This window comes from Lates calcarifer, linkage group LG1 (genome assembly GCF_001640805.2).
Source record: "Lates calcarifer isolate ASB-BC8 linkage group LG1, TLL_Latcal_v3, whole genome shotgun sequence".
Lineage (NCBI taxonomy): Eukaryota > Metazoa > Chordata > Actinopteri > Centropomidae > Lates > Lates calcarifer.
The window spans coordinates 7,170,857-7,195,027 of NC_066833.1; the positions used below are offsets into that span (position 1 = coordinate 7,170,857).

The 24,171-nt window shown below is 38.3% G+C and overlaps 1 protein-coding gene across 1 annotated transcript in view; it reads left to right on the forward strand.

Moving 5' to 3' along the window:
- sema5ba (sema domain, seven thrombospondin repeats (type 1 and type 1-like), transmembrane domain (TM) and short cytoplasmic domain, (semaphorin) 5Ba) overlaps positions 1–24,171 on the forward strand; it is a 169,709-nt gene that overhangs the window by 70,419 nt on the left and 75,119 nt on the right. Inside the window, 3 exon segments of the mRNA XM_018696536.2 lie at positions 2,673–2,897; positions 16,167–16,266; positions 16,794–16,839. Coding sequence (XP_018552052.1) covers positions 2,720–2,897; positions 16,167–16,266; positions 16,794–16,839 — 324 coding nt within the window. The 5' untranslated portion in view covers positions 2,673–2,719.

Here is a 24,171-nt window from a genome sequence, read left to right on the forward strand (position 1 = left end):
GATGCACTTTAAACAGTCAAAACGTTGAGCGGTTACATCTTGGCTGGTAGTGGAAAGGGAGGGACCACCTTTATATTTTGCAACCTGTGAAAATGCTGGCCAAGTAAGGAGGGTTTGTAATTTGCATGTCGCATGCACACATACACACATACACACACACACACACACACACACACACACACACACACAGACAAACACAGACAGACACACACACAAGAAAGTTAATCTTAAAACTTGTGAGCAAAGTGAGCAAAGCAGCTGACTGATATTTTGATGGGCGACAATAGAGATTACATATTTCAATTGTCAAAATGACAATTGAAATATGTCAGCTGTGTTTGTTTGGAGAACACTATCCTGTAGAAATTCACACACTACGTCAGTGAGTATACTGTGTAGTATAGGTGAAGGTAAGTACTAATATGGAGAGTTTGGTTCACATGGGTGGACAAGTGATGTGCAGAAGCGGGAAATTAAGTGCACTGTGCAGGTGCTTTATCAACTTAAAACACATGGAGTAATTAAACTATTCAAGTATGTGTGGAGCAGGAAATGATTGAGAAGATACATTGCTGGATGGACGTCAGTAGTAACATTTAGAACCACTAATGCAGGGAGTGGGGGAGAAAAAGGTAGCTAGAAGATGGAGACAATACAGACGTCACCATGGTATGATCCATTTTTTAGGCTCTCAACTTGATAACACACTCCAACGTTAATGCTTGCTATGTGAACAACCAGCAACTCTTTCAAAATCAGGGATGTGTCTGCAGGAGTGGCATAAAGTTTCTGGCTTGTATGTGCCCTGTAGAGGAGATTTAAGCTTTTCATGCTATTGTTGTGACACTTCTGTTTGAATGGCAAAGTGAAAAATGTGAAAGTATGTGTGTGATTGAAACTTTGTTGACATATAAACATTATTTTCAAATACAGTAAATCTGTATTAGTGTGGAGATGGCCTGATGTTGCCTCAGGAAGGTCTTGTCTAACATTTTATGAATTTGACATGGGTCTGTACTTGGTGAGAACAGAATGATCAGTACTGTACCAGGCTTTTTAGAAAGGGTCACACACAACAATCTGAAAATATTAAGGACAGCCAGAAGCCCATGTATGAGATGGAGAGAGCATGAAAGTCTGACACTGATTGGTGTATCACTAAAACTTCACTTCCTGGATTGTATTTCATCTTTCACTTGTACCTGAAGCAACACACTGACAAGGATGCATATGTGTACATGCACGTGAAACGGGAAGTGGGGAGAGAACCGCAAACGTAAATGACCTTTTTACATTTTTTTTCTTTGCCATTCTTGGGAGGGTGAGGGGTCCTGTTGACGTGGCAGGCCACCCTACCAAGACAATGGTAGGGAAACACTGCTAAAGCAGCCATTTGCAGCACTGTTTTTGGTCTCAATATATCCTAACAGTGAGTCCTGAAACTTGAGAGGCATCCAACTTGGCTGAGTCAAGTGTGGTGCAGAGTACATTGAATACTTCCACCTGTTTCATCAACAGTATGTTTGTTGGCAGTAACTGGGGGCCTGTTGACTCCACTGTATTGTAATGACAAACATAGGCACTGTGTGCATTTGCCTAATTAGTTACCAGCTGTACTGAGAGGGATAATTGATTGCAGGGCAATGTGGTTGATTTGCAACTCAACCAAGCTAATAATTTGTTATTGATTGAAGCATTAGCAAGTAAAACACTACAGAGATATGTAACCCAGCCAAAGTGCTGCAGAAAGTTGATGCTCTCAGTTTTTAATCTGCTTTAATGATATTACACCTCGCTAAGCTAACATCGTAAGAAGTGCAGGGTGGGAGATGATGAACTGCTGGTTTCAGTTCAGCACTGTGGACTCATATGTTATGACTGGAAGAGATTACATTTATTCAGAAAGCATGAGAGTATGAGTATGTGTGTTTAGTGTAGAAACATTTGTGTGTGTGTGTCTCTTTCTGGCTTTAGTTACTTACATAATATATGAAAATGGAGGTCAGACAATGACTGGATATGTTGATATGAATCCAGTGTTGTAAAGATGTTTTTGAGGGTGCAGGAATCAGAGTAAATAGTTGTGCAAACATTTTCTCTGCACATCTCAAAGAGCCACAAATTTTAAGTTGACTCATTTCTGCTTTATTGACTTGTGAAAACTTCTGCCTCATTGAACAGTCCACTGTTGTATTCAATTTTCCAATTTTAATCAGCCATTAAATTAACTTCCAAAGTTTAATTGCACGTTTTAAATAATTATCTCAAGGTGAAAGGTTAGGTACTTCTGTCAAATGGCTCACTGCTGAAGCGTGCTGAGTTTTTTGTGCAGTTTTTTCACTTCATGTCCTTCACACTTTCTCTCTATCTTTCCTTTTTTCCCTGTATTGTAGTTTACTCAGCTTTATATCTCGTCTTTCCAGCCACCCACTAGTTACCTAACATCCTTGCTTTCATCCCACGTTTATGTCCTTTTAACCAAAATTTTATACCTGTGCATTATTTTTTACTCTCTCTCTCTGTTCTTCTATGCTGCGTTCAGAGCTGGAAGCCCTTAGGAATTTAAAGTTTGAGAGAAGAAATTATTTTGAAGTGACTCAGAGAGAGCCTCTTTTCTTTGAAGCCAGATGTAAAAATGTTGAGGTGCTGAAGACATCTCTTCTCTTCTCCAGCTGTATCCCAGAGGCCCACCTTGGCAGTTAGAGGAGAGGTCATCACCATGACAGCGTCCTCGCAGGACTCCGCACCCTCGTCTCTGGCTGGCCTCTTCCTGGTCCTTCTCCTCCCGACTGTTTTCACGCAGAACTCAGTCCTGACAACCCCAAACCTGTCATTGTTTGACCCATTGTCCCAACCAGAGTGCACAAAGAAAGAACATCCAAAGGTTTCCATTCAAGGTCAGACATCATTTATAAACACTTGTTTTATATAAACATCTGAAGTACAACATTTACATGGGCACAAGAAAAATGGTTACTGGGAGAAAGCATGTTATGGTTACTGTAAAACCTGCACTATTTTCTCCTGTACTGCTGAACAATTGGTGGCTTATTTTAAGATTTGTATATATTACCCATTTTTTACAAGCATATTTGGAGCATTTGGGCTGGAGTTACTGATACCAACTGATTTAGAAGCTTACATTCAATGTCAATTTCAATTCTAGCCTGACTTTGGATTTAATTATACGGATACAGGGACCTTCTGCTTTAAGTAATGATGTAGACTTTCACCCCATCACATTGCTACCAGTGCACTACTTTGTCTGTTTTTTTTTTTTTTACATGAACTCTTGAAAAACCTGGTTAGAAATCTGGTGTGTGCACATTAAAATCTTTCTCATCATCTCTTGTCAATGAAATGGTTTGTGCAGGCTTTATGTGTTGTCAATAAAGATAAAAGCTACAAAGTATTGCTATCATGTATCATACAGAGAACAGTTCTGTGTATATTCATAACTCAGAGTGCTGTGTACTGATCATGTGTTTTCTATATATGGAAACATATACATGCCACTTTTCACAGCAACAAAATATTTCAGCTGCAATAATATCTTACAGTTTGGTATTCAGGCAGGTCAGAATGCAGCTATAAAAGAACAAGAAAGCAAGCAAGAAAGCAAGAAAGCATGAGGGGACAAGATAGAAATGATTGTGTAAAATAATGGTGCTCACTATCTAACCCGTTCATCTGTACAGTGGGCCAAGAAACAAGGTCTTCCTCACTGTGTGAAATGGAACAGAACAGTTTTGGGCACAGAATCACAGATAGATATGGCAGAATGAAAAGTAAATATGCACAAAATTGCTGTGTTTATTTTTGAATAGTGCTGTTTGTGTTCCCTCTGCCAAGAGCAGTGACTAAGATTGGAGGGCCAAAAAAATTGCTGGTGGGGATCAACGACAGAAACACAAAAATTGAAGATGTGGCCAGAGGGCTTTCTTGTGATTAGAAATATATGCTACTCCCTCCAAACAACAGTGCAGACATTTTCACAAGTCTTTTTGTTTTTTTCTTTTTTGGGACTGCAGTATTGCTCTGTTCCAAATCTCCCACAGTGCTTTAGGACCAGCTAACCCATGTTGTTGTTCTGAACTCTGGCAAATGGAACTGAAGATGGACATTAAAAGCTCTGTACCATTTGGTCTTTTTTGTTGGACTTTCTGTGTAACAGCAGTTCTAAGTATGAAAAGTGGAACCTCTTTATTGGAATTTCAATCCACAAAACCAGTGACATGGCTATTTTTTTTAAAGTATTTTTTGGGGGCTTTTTTGCTTTTATTCAGAGGACAGTGAGAGAGAGACAGGAAACGGGGAGAGAGTAGGGGAATGACATGCAGCAAAGGTCTGGCCGGATCGGGAGTCCAACCGGGGTCCACCTGCTCAGACCACTAGGGCCATTCGGCTATGAGGGCGCCCCTTCAGTGACATGGCTATTTCCTTTAGCCACAAAGCTGGGCTGAGGTCACCTATATGCTGAGTCTTTGCCTCTGCCCTGCTTTACCCACCAGGCCTCCAGATGTCCAGATTAGTCTGAGCTCCACCAGTGCTTCACTTCAAAGGCATGAGGCACTTGAGAATAGCTCTCATGGCAGGGAGCTGCAGGGCCACCAGCCTGTCAAAGCAGGCAGAGCAGGGCATTATGTGGAGGCAGCCGTATAGAAAAGGCCTGCACAATGAAAGTGTCAGGGAGAACCTGAGATTAGCCTGCGTGATTGATGAGTGCTTTATAGCAACTTGTTGAAGCGCTACCTCTGTCACCTGGAGGAGGCCAGGGAGCTGGCTAAAAAGATTTTACTACAGGAGGAGCTTGTAACCATCTATACATGTTTTAAGTGTATGTGTCTAGAATGCCAAGTAATTGTATTTGTGTTTTTATGTTTGACTGCCTAGCTAAGTGGGTGTTTGTGTGGCAGTCAGTATGTGATGCGGTAAGATTTAATCCTTGTAGCATGTTTCTGAGCAGGGTGAAAACATCAGCTATCCTCTGGTCAACTGAGTTGGTCTATCCAATGGAGTCTATCTGAATTTAAGCCCAGCTCAATTCTCTTTAAGCTTTAAGCAATTTAAACCGACCTGAATTTATCAAATGTTGGGACAAATTTACTGATCCATCTATCACTAGACCAACTGTTGCAGTAATCTTTTCAAGGTCTTTGATAAAAGATGTACTGTATTAATGGAAAACTTTATTTCATCTTACTGATTGGTGATGTGACCAAAATGGTAGATTTATGCTCCTCAGTAAAAGTTGTAAAAACCAGATGGTTAATTGTGGTTTTAAACTATTTTGTTCCAGTCAGAACATGACAAACACAACGCAGCAGGGCATTTCACACATCTGAGGTAGAAAAATAATTATAATAATAAAATCTAAAAAAAGAAAAACAATGCATACCTGTATTCCTGTGATGTAATTTCATAATTCATTTCTGTACATGTTGTAAACCATCAGGGATGTTTACAACTGATAGTTTGGATGTAATTAGACTTCACAATTTTATTTTAATAACTTCATTAAACCTGCTATAACTAAGTCGTGTACTCCACATTGACATATCATTACCTTTTTTAATATGTCAAACTTGTTAGTAAATGGTTTCTTATTTACATATCCAGAAGATACAGAGCAATATTATCATTCATTTAGTGTTGGGCTCACCTTGCATTATTTTTACCCACACTGTTATAAAACATTAGAGAAACACTGCTTCAAAATGTGACAGGATGTAAACACTGCAGTTGACTGCAGTGATGGGTATCGTCAGAAGAATATGCAAGAGACAATCTAGACAAACATCTACCACACTGAGCATCAAACTTCTCCGTCAGCCTCGATAGCATCATATTTTTCCAATCTTCTAAAACACACCATAAACACTGTCGCTGTGTGTTTGTATGTCTGCTGTTCCAGAAGACATACCAGTGTTTTATGTCAAACACACCACAGATCATTGCAGGAATACAGCAGTGGAATCACGTAACCTCCACCCACAAGCACACACTGTGCCAGCTCATGATTTAGATGGATGATACTGGCTCGCAGCATAAGACTGTAGGTCTGATAAGAGCATGGCATGAGGGCAGCAGCTGGAACACTCTGAATCTAGATATGGAGTCTGTTTTTGAAATTTATGGAGTCAACTGTGCATTATGTTATAAGGCTCAGAAAACTGGTGCCAGTGTATGCCTGCAAAGGGGCAGCCTGGTTTGTAAGAGAAATAGACAAACTCTGCACCAGTGCAGCTATATCCATCACGGCAACACGATTTTTCATAAGGGAGTATGTATAGGAGAGTAATGGTTGAAAATCAGATGTTTGACTCAGGTTTCATTCCCTCCTTCACATAGAAGAGGAGTTGTCTGATGGCTCCACAATGTAGGTCATCTGTTCTGCTCAAATCACTGCAATATTCATCTCTGAAGAGAGACGAAGGGAAACAGAAACAACCAGTGTCATTGTTCATTTTCCGTTCAATTTCTTTCAAATCTTGTCTTTCCCATTTGATTTTTATGCCCTCTCTTATCCCCTGCCGGCCTGCATTCTCCTCTCTACCCATCTTATCTCCCTTCCTCTTTTATTCTCTTTTATTCACTTCCTCAAATTCTCTTTTTCATCTTTTTCCATCAGTTTTTCTTCATCTCTCCCTCCATCATTTGTTCTTTCTCAGACTTCTCTTTTGTACTCCATAACGGGCAGAGAAATGTATTGTTCACTTTGTATGAGTCCCTCTATCTCTTTCATCATCTGGGTAATGGTGCTGTCGTTTAGTCGTCATGTCTCCATCCGAAGGGCTCTTGAGTACCACGAGTAATGCCTCTTTACAACACAACTATTCACTTAAAAGAAAAAGTATTTTCCATGAATGTCTGATCTTATTCTTTATTTATATCCTCCTCTTACTTTGCCACCTGTCTCTGATTCCCATCTCATTCATGATTATAGTCATGGATCTAATTGGAGCTGTGGTGTGTTTGCAGCCATCAATCAGGCAGCTGAATGGAGCTGAGTTTAGCATGCTGCTGGGGCCAGCCTCTCACCCACTGATGGCATGTCAGGATATTTGATGCAGTCCTGAGAGATAGCAGAGAAGAGGATCAGTGAATAGAAAACACTGAAAGGCTTTATTGTCACTTTAACTGAAAAGTGGAGAGGCAATGGAAAAAATGCTCTTTTGTGTGTGTGTGTGTGTGTGTGTGTGTGTGTTGGTGCTTACCTTTTTAGTCTCATGCCTCATGTTTTTTTCTTTTTCCCCAAAAAGTCAAGGCTGCAAATCACTAGGTAACAACTAGTAACATGCTCTTAACACTTAAAATACAGCGCAAGACTAAATTGAATTCTGTCATTTTAACCTTAAGGCTATAGTAGCACAAGGTTAAATAAACACAGAATGATCTTCTTTCATGCACCCTTTTCTTTTCAAATACTACTCTTGGAATCAGCATGATTCACTCATAGTATCTCCAGCAGTGCCTTTGATGTCCATAGAGGTTAAATCTAATTAAATCAGTCTGCCTAAAAAGTTGTTTCTTCTGATGTGAGATGTAAAATCCAAACAGTTTTAATTTGCTTTATAGTCTTTCCACTGACCTTGCAGTTCATGGCATTATTGAGCAGCCCAGTGAAAATGCAAAAACAACCTTTGTTCAAAGGGTAAAATACACATCTTGTTTCCCCTCAAAAGTGGTGTAATAAATGTATTGAAATTATACACAGAGAAAGTAAAACCAATTTGAACTTGTCATTCAATGAAAACATGTTTTCATTTAATTATTTCCTTTCATATTTTAGGCAAAAGATTAAAAATTTCTAAAGATTAAAGAGACCACAAGTCTCACAAAATGTTCAACTTTTCATTCATACAAATGTCTTACAGTTCAATATTTTTTTTTACAAATATGCTTTATATATAGGTGAGCAAATAGTGTCACAATCTAACATCATCTTTTTTTCAACCATGTTTAGCCACAATCAGTCTGCATGAAATAGGAAGTAAAATATTTATTTTACCTAACAATTGATGAATGAGGAAGATTGTTAAATAGTTGAAAACAAGTATAATAACTGCAGAAGAAAACAGAAGCACTTTGGTATATATATATATATATATGCGCAGAATAAACTTTATTCCTTGGGCTGACATTTCAGCAACAGTGTGCCTTGTGCAGAGCTTTATCTACAGGGTGGCTTAGACTAGAATCATAGGAGAATGTCCCTTGCCCTCCAAACTGTCACCTTCAAAATAATCAGTGATACCAGTATTTTCCAACTCACTGGTCTTCTCTAATGGCGCCACCACTCCCTCTTAGTGCCAAATATCATAACAACATTGAGGCACTGTAACAGTTCTGTCATGTTTGAATAAAGCCATTTCTGAACTTTTACAGATACTTATTTTAAATCACAAAGAGTTATTACTTGAATAGAATCATGAAGCCAGCAATTTAAGAGATACCATGGCTGAACAGTTCCATTGATGATAAACCCATACCTTTGACGATAATGCTCACATTCATGGCAGTTTTTAAGGGGGCTCTGACAAATTGTGACTAGTTTCAGATGTTGCTTCACCTTTGGTTTTGTGAGAGGCAGACATCTTTACTGGTTGCTGACTGAGAGGCTATTAGCCTCCTGGCCCCAGCGCCATTCCTTCTGTGACTGCTCAGTCCCCGGTCTCTCCAGACTCTTTCTCAACACTGCCTGTAACCTACGGACTCCTCTAACTGAATTCAGTAAAGTGGGAGGAGGGGTAGGGGAGGACGGAGGAGCAGAAGAGGAATAAAAGGACAGAGGGATAGAGAGAAAGTTGTGCTCCACTGAGGCACGGCAGGCCCTCTCAAACTATCACCCTTAGCAAGCAGAGGAGAGATACTGAAGAACAGGACAGGCAAGACAGGGTGGAGGCTGGGGTGCGAGGGAGGGTGAAGAGTGATATGAGGGAGACCAAACAAAACATATTTCAGGGATTTTGGCCAGATAAGGCTGAGGTGTGAAAGATGTGGGGAAAGCTTTGCTCCTTCAGTACTGAGCAGCACTAGAAAATATGGAAATGTGGCATTTATGGTGCTACTTCAGCTTTGTTTGCACAAAAATGTGCTTACGATAAATGGATATTGTATGTAAATTTGTATTTTGCAGGGGAAATTCAGTCCTGTGCTATTATTTGACCAGTGTTGATATTTCACATTTCTCACTTCATTTAGCAAAATGTATTCAGAATGTAGTTATGTATTTTGCTAATTGACACAGGAGGTGATCCTTCATTCATGAAATCATTTGCCAGATGGCAGATCTGCGAATCTTCATGTGACCTGTTTCCTTAACAATATTGGATCGACTTCCTTGCCCTGAAGACAACCGTTTTTAATATTACCTAATTTCACCAGGCCTTATTCCTATTAGCAAGACACTGTGAGACATTGTGTACGCCCCTGAAGGAAGATGATGGTGATAGACAGCTACCTTTAGTGCGATATGTGTCATTCATAGCTCATTAAACAGTGCAGTGCTTGAGGGGAGAAATAAACTGGATGACTGATTATAATGCAAATGATAAAAATATGATAAAGTGCAGGATGTTATTAGGTGACTGTTTGCTGTAAGACTGGCAGTGAAAAAGCCAATGTGAGGAAAAAGCAAGTTTACTGAAATACACAATTTAATTTTGAAGCTTCATACTCTACCAGTGGTTTGTTGAGTGCTACTAGATTTTGTCTAGTACACAGCCACATTGTTCTACCAGGACTTCTAAATGGATCTTAAAGCCATTTCTTAACCTCTTCTCACTTAGTCACTTATTTTAAACCCACTCTCACAATCAGTGTCTTTAATGGCAAAACTTCTCCCATTTTGTATAACTACATCTCCCTCTTTCTCTTTATTTCTGTCCCTGCTTGACTTTGGTGTGCTGAAAGCTTTCTTGCATCATGCAAAGATAAATATCCATTTTGGAGGACTGAAATAGTGGGAGATCGGGCACTGCCTGACTCCTGTCATTGTTGTTTAACCATGCAATTAAAACTAAAGCAATGAGGTTAAAAATGTAAAAGAATAGCTAGAAAGTAATTTCTTCTTACCCATACTGTATGTATTTGTGAAAGACCAGTTGTACCCCAGGCAACAAAAATGTTCAATAGAGGTATTCTTATAATCAACATGTGTCCTACAGCTAATTCCTACCTATGGTCTGTTGACCAAGACTGCTGGTGTTTTTGATCATTTGGTCAGCTAAAACTTAAAACATCTTATTAGTCAGCCAGCTAACAAGTACCTAATCCATCACCAACCTTCCCATCCAAATTCATTCAGTGGGGCTTAGCCAGAGGCACCACGGCCAGAGACTAAACCTGGGCTTCTGCTTGGGAACAAGACTATGCTAACATCTCTGTGAGACTGCTTTGAGCAAAGTGCTAACATGCTGGTGCTGAGCAGGTATAATGTTTACCATGTTAACCAGCATGTTAAATACTGTTAACACAAAGTACAGCTTTGGCTGTTGTGAACGATAGCACTAGAGAAAGTCAAGAGGAGCTATAAAGTCATTAGGATTCCTCTTTTGGGGACTAGGAATGTTTATACAAAATTTCATGGAAATCAATCCAATAGTCACTGTGATTTTTCAGTCTGGACCAAAGCGGTCAACTGACTGCCATTGCCATTTATGGTGATTAGATGAAGGTAGACTAGATCGTTGTCAAATAGCCCTTTCTTTGGGCTCCAACTGGAGGGAATCTCACATTCCATTAGGTTTTAAGCAATAAATGGATCATCTGTGCTTGAGCTGTATGATGTTCATTCTGTGTGTGTATGTTTTGTTTGAGCATACACAAGATTTTTTGGAGCCACAATTTGTTGTACTTTCATTCCCTCAGCTCCATAATATGTTGCCATTTTCCACCTTTGACTGCTCTTCGCCCAGACTCAGTCTAATAGTGACTCAGATCAGTCATGGTGCCAGTTCACTCTGTCCACATGCTGGTTGTGTGGGAAGAGGCCAAATGTTTGAAAACCGTTAGATGGAGGGAGATAGAAAGGTTATGATTTATATCTGTGTGAGACGAATGTCTCAGCCACTGGCATCCCTCTCCTCATCCCTCTGGCAGCCATGGGCTAATGCATTAATCTGTCTGCCTGCTGATTGCGGGGGGAGGGAGGGAAATAATCATTTATCAAGTCCAACTTGGGCCCCATGAGTCAACCATGAGGGAGGAGGGCTTTCATATTCATCCTGCTTTATTGTCCCCTTTTTGCCCCACCACCCTGCCAGACAGTTATAAGGGAAGAAGTGAGCAGCACATATAAAACTACTTGTAGACAGAGGGATAAATGTCAGTCAATGAAAGACCCCTCACTGTCTGAAGTCCTTTCTAAGAGAGTAAACAAGCTCATGGTCCATGTTTTTTTTAACAAGCTTGTGAAGAGATATTCATGATGTGGGGAAATGTTAATATGCACATAATGCTTCTCCGTTCAAATTTCAAATGATTTACGCTCCACATTAAACTCTCTGAACTGAACGCTAACAGCTCTTGTTTTTACTGTTAGGTGCATAATGCTTCTGTGGGAATAATTCTCTTGTTATCTCTTTCTCCACTGCACATTCTTATTTTATGGTTCATGTCATATGCTTTGCTTTAATGGTCTTATTTTATGAGGAGAATAAGTCACCTTTTAACAGTCTGTCATTTGTCTGAATTATATCATTTTCTATTTCTGGATGTTTTCCAGAATATATTTATTATGTAATGTAGGGGGTGTGTCTTGAATTTGGTTTGATGGGTGCTGTATGTTAGTCCCTCTATATTTTATGAGCATGAGTCCTTTAATTAGTCTGTTATTGTTGTTTCAAATTTTACTGCATTATTAGTCTAATATTCTTGTGTCCTATACATAATCATTAATCTTGATTTTGAACATTAATGAGTAGGGGTGTAAGGATGCACCGTGGCATGATGCATTGCGATTCAGAAAATGTGACTATATATGACTTTCGACTATTCGTGATGCTGAAAAACTGTAATAGCGTAAAAACAATGTAACAGCATCTCGCTGCATCAGATTCATAGACTGTATATAAAGAGGTCAGGTTCTGTTCACAGGGACATCTGCAGACACCTCACTTTCCTAGTGACCACTTATCAGCTGACTGAGTCACTGTAGCGAGTCGATCCCTCTCTCACTTTCCTCTTGCATAATTATTTTCTCTGACAGTTTGTATTTTTCAGACTCATCATCCGTAACTGCTGTAATTCGCAACTGTTTGACAGATTTAATTTATTTCCTCTGTGGCAGAAGAAGATGTTACAGCAGCTTCACAAACTCCTGCAGGTTAAACTGAACTAATCAAAAACGTTTAGGGCTGATTTACTCTGAAAAACTCACTATACACAGACCGACAACATTTGCTAGCTTAGTAACATAATTAGGCTAAACAATCCACAATGCAAGAGTCTAAAATACCCTAGGTACGTTAATACTCACTCCATTCAAAAAGAAAATCGGTTGTAATGAATGGACACGTAATTGTACCAGGAGGAAAATACTGCCTTATAGGGCTGTATGGTATCCTGTCTTTTGCACTGTAGTCTGGAGAAAGATTTCATTTGAACTGGAATTTAGTTTACAATAAGGAAAACACAGTAAGAAACTGGGTTTTGTTGCAGTTTACACCAAGAAAGAATAAATAAGACCTCTAAGATCCTCATTTGTTTTCATTCTTTGTTCATATATCCTTAGATGTATTGTGAGTGTATCCAATTGTGAGCCCTGTATGGAGTATTGTACTTAATCTTGAGTTGATTGAATCGTTACACCCCTATTAATGAGGTGTTGCTGTGCATTTAAATGTAGTCAGTGTTTAAATAACTGCTTGAAAGAGTTTTAATGATTTCATTTGTGTGTTAGAATCATGTTCTTTACTCACATTTACAAGGACACTATGCACACATACATGCTCTGTTCACACATGCTGCTGCTTTGTGCAAACCTATGAGTATGTTGGATTCTTTAAGTCAACTTCAGGTCTGTTTACATAAGATTGTGAGGCTAAAGATGGCCTACACTCCCTGCTGCTCCCTTTGTCCATCTGGCTTTGGCCTCTGCAGCCATTAATCAGAGAGTGATGTGCAGATGGTCCTGCTCGCCTCCTTGCACCAGCCTTGCATGGTTTCTAAGCACATCAAAGATGGTCAATCTATGTGCATTTATGTAATACAAATATTTATACAGAGAGTAAGAGGTGTTCTTTTTGTTTAGTAATAGAATTACACTGGAGCGTTTAGTGATTTATTATGTGTGCTTAGGTTATCAGTGATTTAATTCTGTTCTGTGTGTTTTACAGTCTATTATTAATTTGTAAAGGTTACATTACTTCTGCACTAGCTGGTTTATTAAAAATCATTGTAGTACCCTGTTCATGCTTCTCTTGTTGTGCCCTGAATGAGACCAGGGCTGCTGTTGATATAATTAACCATGTATCATTTTCTTGCTTACGGCAGTGTATGTGATGATGTAACTTTTTCTTTTCAGAGGGCTAGAGTACTACTGGACAATTTGTTGAAAATATCTAGTTTGATTGAAATTGTGATTATTCTCTGCAAATTCAAACCCATGCCTGTATTTATGATTTACATAGTATTGTACATGATAAATTTTACCATATACAATCACATTATATAAATGTATCCTCTGGGGCTCCTCCAGTCATTTGGAGAAAAGTCAGTGTTTGAGCAATCTTATCTGTTTTAAGAGAAGAAGAGTTAATAATGGCAAATATCTGTAAGGTCACATCTGTGAAATGTGACTGACAACCCCTTAATCACAGTGTAGACAGCTCTGCAGCTTGCGCTAACATTAGCTTCCCACAGATTAACTTTAAACAATGATATAATGTGTCTAAAGCTTCAACGATGGGATACAGAGAACTGTTCACTATCTGCCAGCTGGTAGTCATTTACACTCAATAAATACTAAGCTAGTGTTAGCTGTTAAGTACCTAATATGTTACATAATGCATAAGTGAGATCATTTATCTGGAGAAAACTCACCGCTGTGTTGGTCTTTTTTTTTTTTTTTTTTTTTTTTAGCAGACCTTTTTTTTGTCTTTTCAAATAACATACAGAATGGTATTTGTATGTCAAGGAAACCTTTTTTGTCCAAGCATAAATACTGGAGGTTGACAGTTGCATGCAATTTTAACTTCTTATCGCTTGTAAAGATGTTTTTAAATTATTATTTTTTTCTCATTGTTAACAAATTCCATTAAAAGAGCAGATCCAAAGTTGAGCTTACAAGCATTGCGTATCCCAATGTACATCTTATTCCTGTGCAATAGAGCTCTATTGTTGCTGGAAATGTGTAAATGTATTTTTTCCCATTTTTTTTAGGAGGGAACAAGCAGGTTTGGGTGCCACAGACAGAGCTGAGAGATCACAGTGTTAAGTGAAGGGATAACACATTGTTTTGGTCTGTTTCATGGGATAAGTTGACAATGATAAAAACATGACAATAAATAGTCTTATCTTTTAAATTATAATTACAATTGAATTGCATTTTGAAACATGCACTCTTTTATATATTAATTTTATAATAAAATGATGACTCCCTTTGTCCTGGTTGCATCAAAACTACAAAACCTGGAGTAAAGTTCAGTCTGACAGCTACCCCTTCCTGAGCCACATTTGGAAGAAACAGGTTGTGGCAGATAATTCTCATTTCTCTGATGTCCCCTGTCAGTACTGATTCTCTTACTCACAGTATGTGTGAGTTTTTATGTTTTACTCTTCTATGTGTGTGTATTGTATCCGTATCTTGATGAAGAGCACCATACTGTATACCGGCTACAGCCTTCTGTATTTTTATCACTGGTATCTCTAGTTATGTTCTCAGGTGACTGAGCCACATGGGTCCCATCAATCCTAAAATCCATCCCTTTGAATGATAGAGAGTTGTTTCACTGTTGGCTAAGACTTTTTCAAACACTTTGATGCAATCTTGCTCCCATAGCCTTGAGCTTATACAAGCTACTTTAATGTTGAAAAAAAAAAATTGCAGGTTTAAGGGTTTAAATGTTTGATGACTGCTTCCCTAATGAATAGAGTTATTTAGTTAGTGTGGCCAATTTTTTCCCTGTGTGTTTTTTCTCATGTTTTGATAACCTTGTTTTAGCATGTAATGACAAAGTTAATAGGTTCACTATGTTGTTTAACATTCATTCACAGACGTGCAAGGTATTGAAATCATCATTCACACATTCACAGCCATTTCTTTCTTTCTCAATGGTTTTGTTGCAATAGCTAAAAGCTATTTAACACGGCTTTTCAAATTGGTTAAGGGCATCTGAATTCCTAGTAACTGCTGTGATTCTGTGTTCAACATGGGGAATATGATGAATCCTTTTGTACTGCATAAACCTCCCATGTGGTGGAATCTGTTTAAATGACTGTTTAAATGTCTGCACATGGGTCACACAAAGATTTGAGAGAAAATGCTCTTTTCCTGCAGTTTTCAATGTGACATTTAAAGCCCCTGCCAGGTGGCCCTCTGCTCTGCTGCTTTGAAATTTTGATTTGTGGAAGCCAGTGTCAAACAGTGCTGAGGTTTTAGGTCCGCACACCACACAGAGCTGTGTTTGTCCGAATGTCAGGTTGTATCAGGATTGTTGTGTCTGATGTGGCCCAGACAGTTTTGCCCCTTTCTGCTGGAACATGCATCCCAGAATAGGAAGCTTTCCCTGCTTTTTATGACGATAGCTGCAAATAACCATTTTCTCATTATGAATAAATATTTCTGTTTTTAAAATAATTGATGATGGTTTTGTCTGACCAACCACCCAAAACCCAAATATATTGAGTGTACAATGATATCAAAAGTGAAAATTATAAAATCCTCACATTTCAGAAGCAAAATTGTTTTGCTCCATAAATTGCTTTAAAAATAGATTTTCCACAATTGTCAATAATTTTTCTGTCGATCAACTTCTTGTTTCAGCATTATTTGACACATGAATTCCCCACTACAATTGTGCATAAAATACCAAACAAACAAGGATTTTGTCTGCATTAGAATTGTTTATGAGAACTGTCTATAAATGTCACAGCTTTTATCTTATAAACTATGACCCAATTTAGCTTTTGTTAACCTCTCTCTTTCTTTCTTTTGTCTTCAGCTCTCAGTCCATGGATGTCTACTTTCTCCCACCCCGGCGTGAGAGACTACTCCCAGCTCACCCTTGACCTGACGAGGAATGAGCTTATTGTGGGTGCCAGGTAAGAAACTGTAAATCCACTCAACTTTTCACCCTACAGAGCACATTACTGAGAATGCGATAGCCTTTCTGACTCACTCATACACTGCGGTTTTTGGATAATGATGGTTTTTAAGTGCTCTGCTGAAGCCTCATTGAACCAAGTCAAGCTTTGGATTTGGCAGAAGGGACGAATTTGGAAGAAATGCATCATGCCACAATAGCGCATGTGTGTGTGTGTGCACATGTTCTCATGAGCTGCCATGATTTCAACTTTTAACTGGTTTGACCCTCTTAAAAACACATGCACAAAGAAACGCAACTAATCATGTTCATGTACATGTAAAAACCACACCACTCAGACCTAAATAAAACAATGAGTTGAGACTGATGGCCTCTGGTTGGCTTTGCTTTAAGTTGACAGCACCTAAAATGCCATGTCTCCTCTGTGAAACTTAATTTGTATTATTAAACATCTTTTCTCTGGATAAAGGTCAGCCAAATTGTGCACACACTCACATATCTCCCTTTCCTCTCTCCTCAATCCAGAAACTACCTGTTCAGACTGGATCTCAGTAACATGTCGCTGATACAGGTAGGCAGACTGATGAATTTGTTTCACTCGTTTCTCTCTGCTGAGCATAAATAGTTTTCTGTGGTTTTAAGGATTATTTTTGGGAATATATCTCTCCTTTCCCCTGAAACTAGGGTTTACTTTCAGATTTTTATTATTATTGTTTTAGTAATTGTTAGATCATATGGTAATAGCTCTTTAAATAAAGATAATACAGTTCCTCTTGAAAATATAGTGAAACAGTTTGATGTTAAGAGGACCTCCTCTTGCCAGTCTCACTGTGTCTGAGGGATTCTGTTGGACCTATGGGCATGTATTTCACTGATCACTGCCTGCAGTGACATTGAAAGAGAATCTGTCACGTGCATTCATTTTGACAAAGATTTAGTCTAGTTGGTTTTATGTTTGAGAACTTTGTGTGAGGATGTCTTGTTCAAACTTTTATGACTGTTTTCTACACTTGATACTTACCTACACCTATTGAGTACTAGTCTGCTCTGTGATGGAGGCATGTATGCCTGATCAAGTTACTTGTTGTTCTGCCTTTGAGATTATATCATTCATTATCAGATATTACACATATTGTTCGACCTAATTTTTACATTAAAGGCAGCTGCTCTTGTAGTATGAAATGTAATTAGAAGAAACATCTGCAAGCTGAAAAGTTGATCCAATTTTACCACAGTAATAAAATTTAGTATTTTAGCTGCAACACCTATTGTAAACCTGATGCAGAAAGGCAGCTTCTGCATCAGTGTTATAATACTGAAAATAAGCCCAGAAGTTTCCTTTTGGTCTGGGTCTGAGTATACTCAAGAAGTACATAAAAGATCGATCAGTGCCAGTCTGTGTGTGTGTGGTGTGTGTGGTGTGTGTGTGTCTTCATCTGGGATGATTTCTAGTTGGAATAAGCATCATATGATTAGATGCTTTGGGAGCAGTTTATCACAGAAATCTAATAGAATTAGTTACAAGAGCCAGAACTCTCCAAAGACAGTTTTAAACCATACATGTTTTCTGACACTATAAAGAGTTTTTTGTTGTTGTTTGTTTTGTTTTTTGTTTGACTTCAATTTCATCAAATTACCAGAATTTGTTAGGGATTTCTTCACAACTGTCCTATCATTTAGATCGTATTTCTTAATTTCATTTCATGTATACTTCAAAAGTTTTATTATGGTTTGTTCCTTAGCAACATTATAACCAAATACTTAATGCTATAAACTCGGTTTACACTTTATTGTACATTGTGTGGTGTGCATGTGATGAATAAAAATCCTTATAAATAGTGTCATATGATGTGTTATGATAATAGCCTTTCTAATCGAATGTTTACTGTAGAGGATATGATTATGCTTTAAAGATATGTTGTTGGTTTTTATTGGTGACTATTGTTTTATGATGACTTGCACAGCAATTCCTTGAGGACAATGGCATCTAACATTAGAACAATAGCACTGGTTGTATGCTATATAACAGCTTGATAAAATTGATATGTTCAACAACAAATGCTTTGAAATCCAAGATTTTCCTGGTAATAAGAAAAGTGTATGATATGGTATGGCATCAGGTGAAATTTCTTAGGCTTAACATGCAAATGCTCACTGTTGTGATGCTCACATGAACAGGACATCACATGTCAGTAAAACATGGTTGGCAATAATGTGACAGCTCTTTCCTTTGATTTTCAGTAAAGTTGAAGTCTGTTTAGGTGATACTTTATATCTGGGGAGCCATTATGACCATCAAACTGCAGTTTTTCTTCTGTTTAGCTAGACACATTCCCAGATATGGCCAAACCACTGTTGTGTTATAATGATAGTGATATTTATTTACACGACAGTTTAAATTACCTTCAGGAGAGCAGAGCGTATGCTGAGGTAAGAACGTAAATATTTTTTTTTACTATCCTGCATGTTGCTTAGGATATAATTAAATTGTAGGAGTGTGATGAGTGTATGCACATAGAAACATACATCTCTGTGTTTCCTCTGCCTGTGGGTGTAATGTGTGTGCTCTGTGAAAGGCCTGTGGTATTGTGAGCACTGCATGGTAAAGCAGCTTTGGTATAACTGGGAGTGTTAGCTCTGGGGCACAGGGTTGCCTTACGGTTGCATCAGGCATCGCAAATGACAAGCTCATAACTCCCTATGGGACTGTGTAATCTAAACCAGTATATCACTGTCACTGAGAAAAGAAAAGCAGTCTTTATATAACCCATAGTACAGTGCACAGTTTCCATTCTTCAAATGACTGTAGGATAGCTTCTCTTTAGTTTTCAATTGCTGCAAGACAAAGCTAATCAAATATTCTGTTATGACTAATGTCATTTCTTCTAGCTCTAATTATCAACATAGAGCATAATAACACTCTGTACTCATTCAGTAAAAAAGCTGTGATACATCTTTGGTCGTGGAGAAACTAAAAATCCACTGTTGCTGTTCGAGTTTAAAGGACCATAGTAGTGGTTTTGCATGTTTCAGCCCATTAACTATAAAGCTTGTGTACCTTTGTGACTGTGTACATTTTTCCAAAGCATACAACATGTTATGAGATTGATTTCCACCTTCCATGCAAACACAGGCTTCAGTAGAGGCCAATGTAATATGAAAGTCACCAAGATAGGAATCTTGCTGTAATTTGCCACTGTGAACATTTAATGTGCTTTACTCTTTTGTTTCTAAAAACTTTTGAAAACTAATTCCTTGACACTGCACTCTAAAAACCAATGTGGTGGTTCAACAAAAAAAAAAAATTAACACAACAGTTTCCATCATCTTTTAAGTTATAACAATTTCTACTGAAATTACGTGCACTGAAGGTCAGTGCACAACGCAAGTCAGAAAACATACAGCATTCACAAAACAAAATGTATTCACAAAACAAAACGACATTCAGAAAACACTACGAAATTCAGAAAACACAAACATTCAGAAAAACAACATTCAGAAAAAAAGACATTCACAAAACAACAACATTCAGAAAACACAACGACATTCAAAAAAATACAACATAAAAAAAAAAAAACATACAACATTTCACAAAACGGAAAGGGTAGGGACAGTAGCTCTGACTGGATGGAATCCCTGTCAATTCAGAATTTATCCAGTGATGTGTTCACGGTCGGTGGGTGATAGAATTGAGCATAAGGATCGCCAGAATGATCATAGAGAGAGAAAATTTGTGTATGGGCTATACAGTGAGGGTACGTTTTACTACGTTCCTACGTTTTGATTAATTCTTGCGCACAAGATAAGTTTATAGTCTATACAGAGAGCCGTTACAACAGACTGGTTTCTCACACTTTATCTGTGTCTATACCTCACTAAACTGCTGCAGCTGGAGAGAGAGAGAGAGAGTAGATGCGCACAGAAAACTGGCCTTCATATTATGCTCTGTTAACTCATTGACATAATATAAATATAACCTAAATATAACAGTCGGTGCTCCTCATCTTAAGATGAGGAAAAGCCTGACAGGTTGTTGAGGCCGTGACACACAGTTGTGTGTGTTTATCGTGTTGTAGCTTGCACACAACTTTGTAATGTGCGATGTGGATGTGACACTGTAGTTTTTAATGTCACAGTCTGCTGAAACTGTCAGACTATCCTTCATCTTAAGAAGTGAAGCATTGGCTTTCACTGCTTCCTGACCAGCATGAGCACTGAAGGCCAGTTTTTCCTGTCTCTCTCTCTCACTCTCTGCGTACCAGCTACAGCAGTTTAGCGAGATATAGACGCAGAGATAGGATGTTGCCCAGTTTCCAGACTGATTTACATTCTCATTATTAATGACTAATAAATGGCCATATAATTAATGTTGGTACTGCAACTCGTGCCACTGCTCAGATGTCAAAGAGCTGGTATCATAAAGACTTTCTGCACTTTTCAAAGCACTACTCAAAATAGTATCATCGAATCAACTGTTGTTTTTTCAGTGCTGTAGTTTTAGCATCAGGTAGATACATGAAGGTCTGGGGTGATACGGACAGAATTACATATGCAAAAACTGAATCATGATTTTACTCTCCATAGCACAAATGAAAAGACCTAATAGGCTGAGCAGATTTGTCAAATGTAACTTTATCATTCTTACCCACTGCTGTGCTAAAGTATATGATGGCCATATACTACTAAGTATTGCTAGTGCTAGCTATGCGTAATAGAACATTCCACCAGCTGTATTAATTGCTGCAGCCTTGTACACGACTCCACTATTGGTCAAATCACAATTGAGAATATGCTCAAATTCATTGCTTTAGTGGAATTAATTTATAAATTAAATGATACTCATGTTGAAAATATATGTTCAGCTTACAGATCCACTAATACACAATCCTAACTGTTTGTTAAGTGAGTCGAGGAGGGGACTTAAAATCCTGAACCAAGTTTGAGAAAAATTAAGTTGTCAAGCCAATTTTTTATAGTTACCACAACTTCAAAATTTGTTTCAAACAAAATTTAAAGAAAATGCAGCAATTAGAATTTAAATAAAACACAATATTAAAGTGATATTATTACCAATATTATTGTTTCAACACAACTTATCAAAATAATATTTGCAACTATGAAGGTTCATGTAAATCAACAAACTTTAATTTTCATTTCGCAACCATGCATTTAATTAAATGGCTGTAAAAAGTCCCCTGAATTACTTTTTAGAGTGTGCATTAAAGGAAGCTCTGACATTTGAGATTTGTGTATTGGCTGCTGAGGAACATGGAAGTGGTGTTGTTGGGTTGTAAAACCCACAAGGCAAACATGGCCTGTGGGGATATCAATTTTTTGAATCTTTTTAAAGTTACCAAGAGTAGCTTAAAAATTTAATTTGCAGCATCAGTTACATTATAATTTCAAGGACAACGGCCTGCATTATTTTACATTTCCCCACAGGATGAAAGCACATCACCAGACTCGACTTTATCTGACAAAGTCCCCTTTCACAGCAGCCACAACTGAATGACATGATGTGTACAGCTGCCACCCGTGTGTCACTGTCGATATCAATGCGCCCTTTGTCTGCATGTCCTAGTTGTCTAGTTTCGGAGGCGAGAAGTTGACTTACGAGGGTTTTCATTTGTTTTCACCCTGGCTGTGTGTTGTTCTCTGCAGCTCGGTGAAACAGTTGTCTTTACCCTGAAAAAAGCATCTGCTACCTCAGCATCCTCATGCATACATAGATGCATATACAGTGAGTGTACACACAAATACCCACAAACATGTTACCTTAATTCTCAAAATTTGTCTTTGTCCCTCTCACACGCCTACACACACATCCTCAGCTTATTGTGAACTATAGGGACAAATGAGGTAGATCCTTCTTCACTCTGGCCAATGTGGAGGTGTCATCCGTGATGCCAAGGCTGAAATCAATGAGAACATTATACAAACTGCCCAATGAAGCAGAGAGGAGGGTTTGTGCTCCCAGTGCTCATCTGGCAGCAAACAAAAGCTGTCTAAAGAGACGGAGGAGAGCAGCATCTTAAAATACTCCCTTTCTTTTGTTGTATAACCGAATGGAAAACAAAATCAAATCTCCCACTTGCCAGTCCCAGCCTCTACTTCAACATCAAAGGCTAATTTCTCCAAGGCATTTAGTTTAGATTCCTGAACCAGAGATATGTTGCTTAAATACCCAAACCACCTGTCAGAGACTAAGGCTGTTTTCACACTGGATTTGTTTGTTTGAGTCCAAACTTGAGTTTGATTGTCTGCACTCTGTCATGGACCCTGAGTTTTCCTAGTCAAATTGTAGCTCTTTATTAACATTACGAGGAAATTATATCAGCACACCATTTCAATATACACAGGGAAAAAGGAAAACATAGGGTGTATGGACTGATGGAGTGTGATCTCTAATGGTTCCAAAAATGTAAAAAAGCATATCTGTTTTATGTCAGAGATGGATGTTAACAAATCATTTGACTAATTCCTTTCATTCAGTTCAGTGCAAACATGTACATTTAATAACTATGTAATTGTTCTTTTTTTTAATTTTATATTCAGTTTTTTGTAGTTCCTGAGTGAGTATTTAATAATAAAGAACTGTTTGCTCATATATGGAATACCAAGGATCCACTGCACTCCAAGGAAAAAGACTGCATGGCAACTCTTTACAGTTTGTCAGTGAGGCATTTTGTCGTCAACAAGAGCTGCACTGCTACATTCACATGTGCCATGCCCCACTCTCTTTCAAACCTGCCCAAAGCACTTTTATAATTTTATAATTATAAATAATATATTTATCTATTATTATATTATCTATTTAAGGTGTCAAAATTACAGAGCTAACCCTCTGCCCTCCAGGTGCTGAAGCTTTGTCACTGCTCTGCAAGTTTCTCCAAAACTATCACTGTTGTCACTGAACTTTAATCAACCCCATCAATCCACTATCCACCTTCTTTTCATTCTATAGTTTCTATGAAGAAGATATCTTTTATCATCAGTCCCCAATCTCTCTCTGCAGGGTCTGCAGGGATTGTATGCTACAGGGAGTGATGAGTTCAGAGTCAAAACACTAAACATTAACTCTGCTGCTTTGCTGCATAAAATAATTTTCCTTAAGAGTTGACTGGAATCAATCATAGACCCCCTCACTCAGGTGTATTCGGTTTTGTGGTCCACACTCTGCTCCAGAAAAGACATTTATGGAAACAGATTTGCAACCAAACCAATCATACATTCAGATCAATGGTGCTTTGAATTGCAGAAATGTTAACTGTATTTATGAGTGCCTTTGAAACAACGTACTAGTATGTCGGTATATGATAGACACAAGTTGTGATGCACTGTGATGGTCTAAAAAATAATTAAAGCTACTTTTTAACTTTTGTTCTCTATCTACTTCTTTTACCTATAGCATATTATTGAAATGTAGATAACAAAATCATTAACCACTTTTGAAAAGGCAGCAAGTAGAGGTTCATTTTTATTGTCACCTTACAGTGCTCTTACGACATAAACCGCTTAAATGCTAAGCATACAGTATACTTGACTTAAGTCAAAGATATGACCTTATTTGATGGCAGTATCGACTGTCAGTGTGAAAGTTAACTGCACCATCTACACTCAGGAACCAAGTCGACCTGTAGAAATGATGCCAGCCCTGTGGGATGCAAAGCATGACTGGCTTTACCTTAAAATAAAGGTTGTCTGTTGAGAGCAGGTGAAAGTCATACTGATGCTATTTAGAAATGACTTTCTGACTGATTGAAAAGCAAACTAAAGAGGGTGGCCCACTCACAGTCTAATCACAATGCTGCATTCTCTGCTCTCCCATTCATTTATTGGGACTGGTTGGCCTGAGCTTTCCAAGTTGGCCATTAGCAGGGCCTGTAACCACACACTGCTGTCA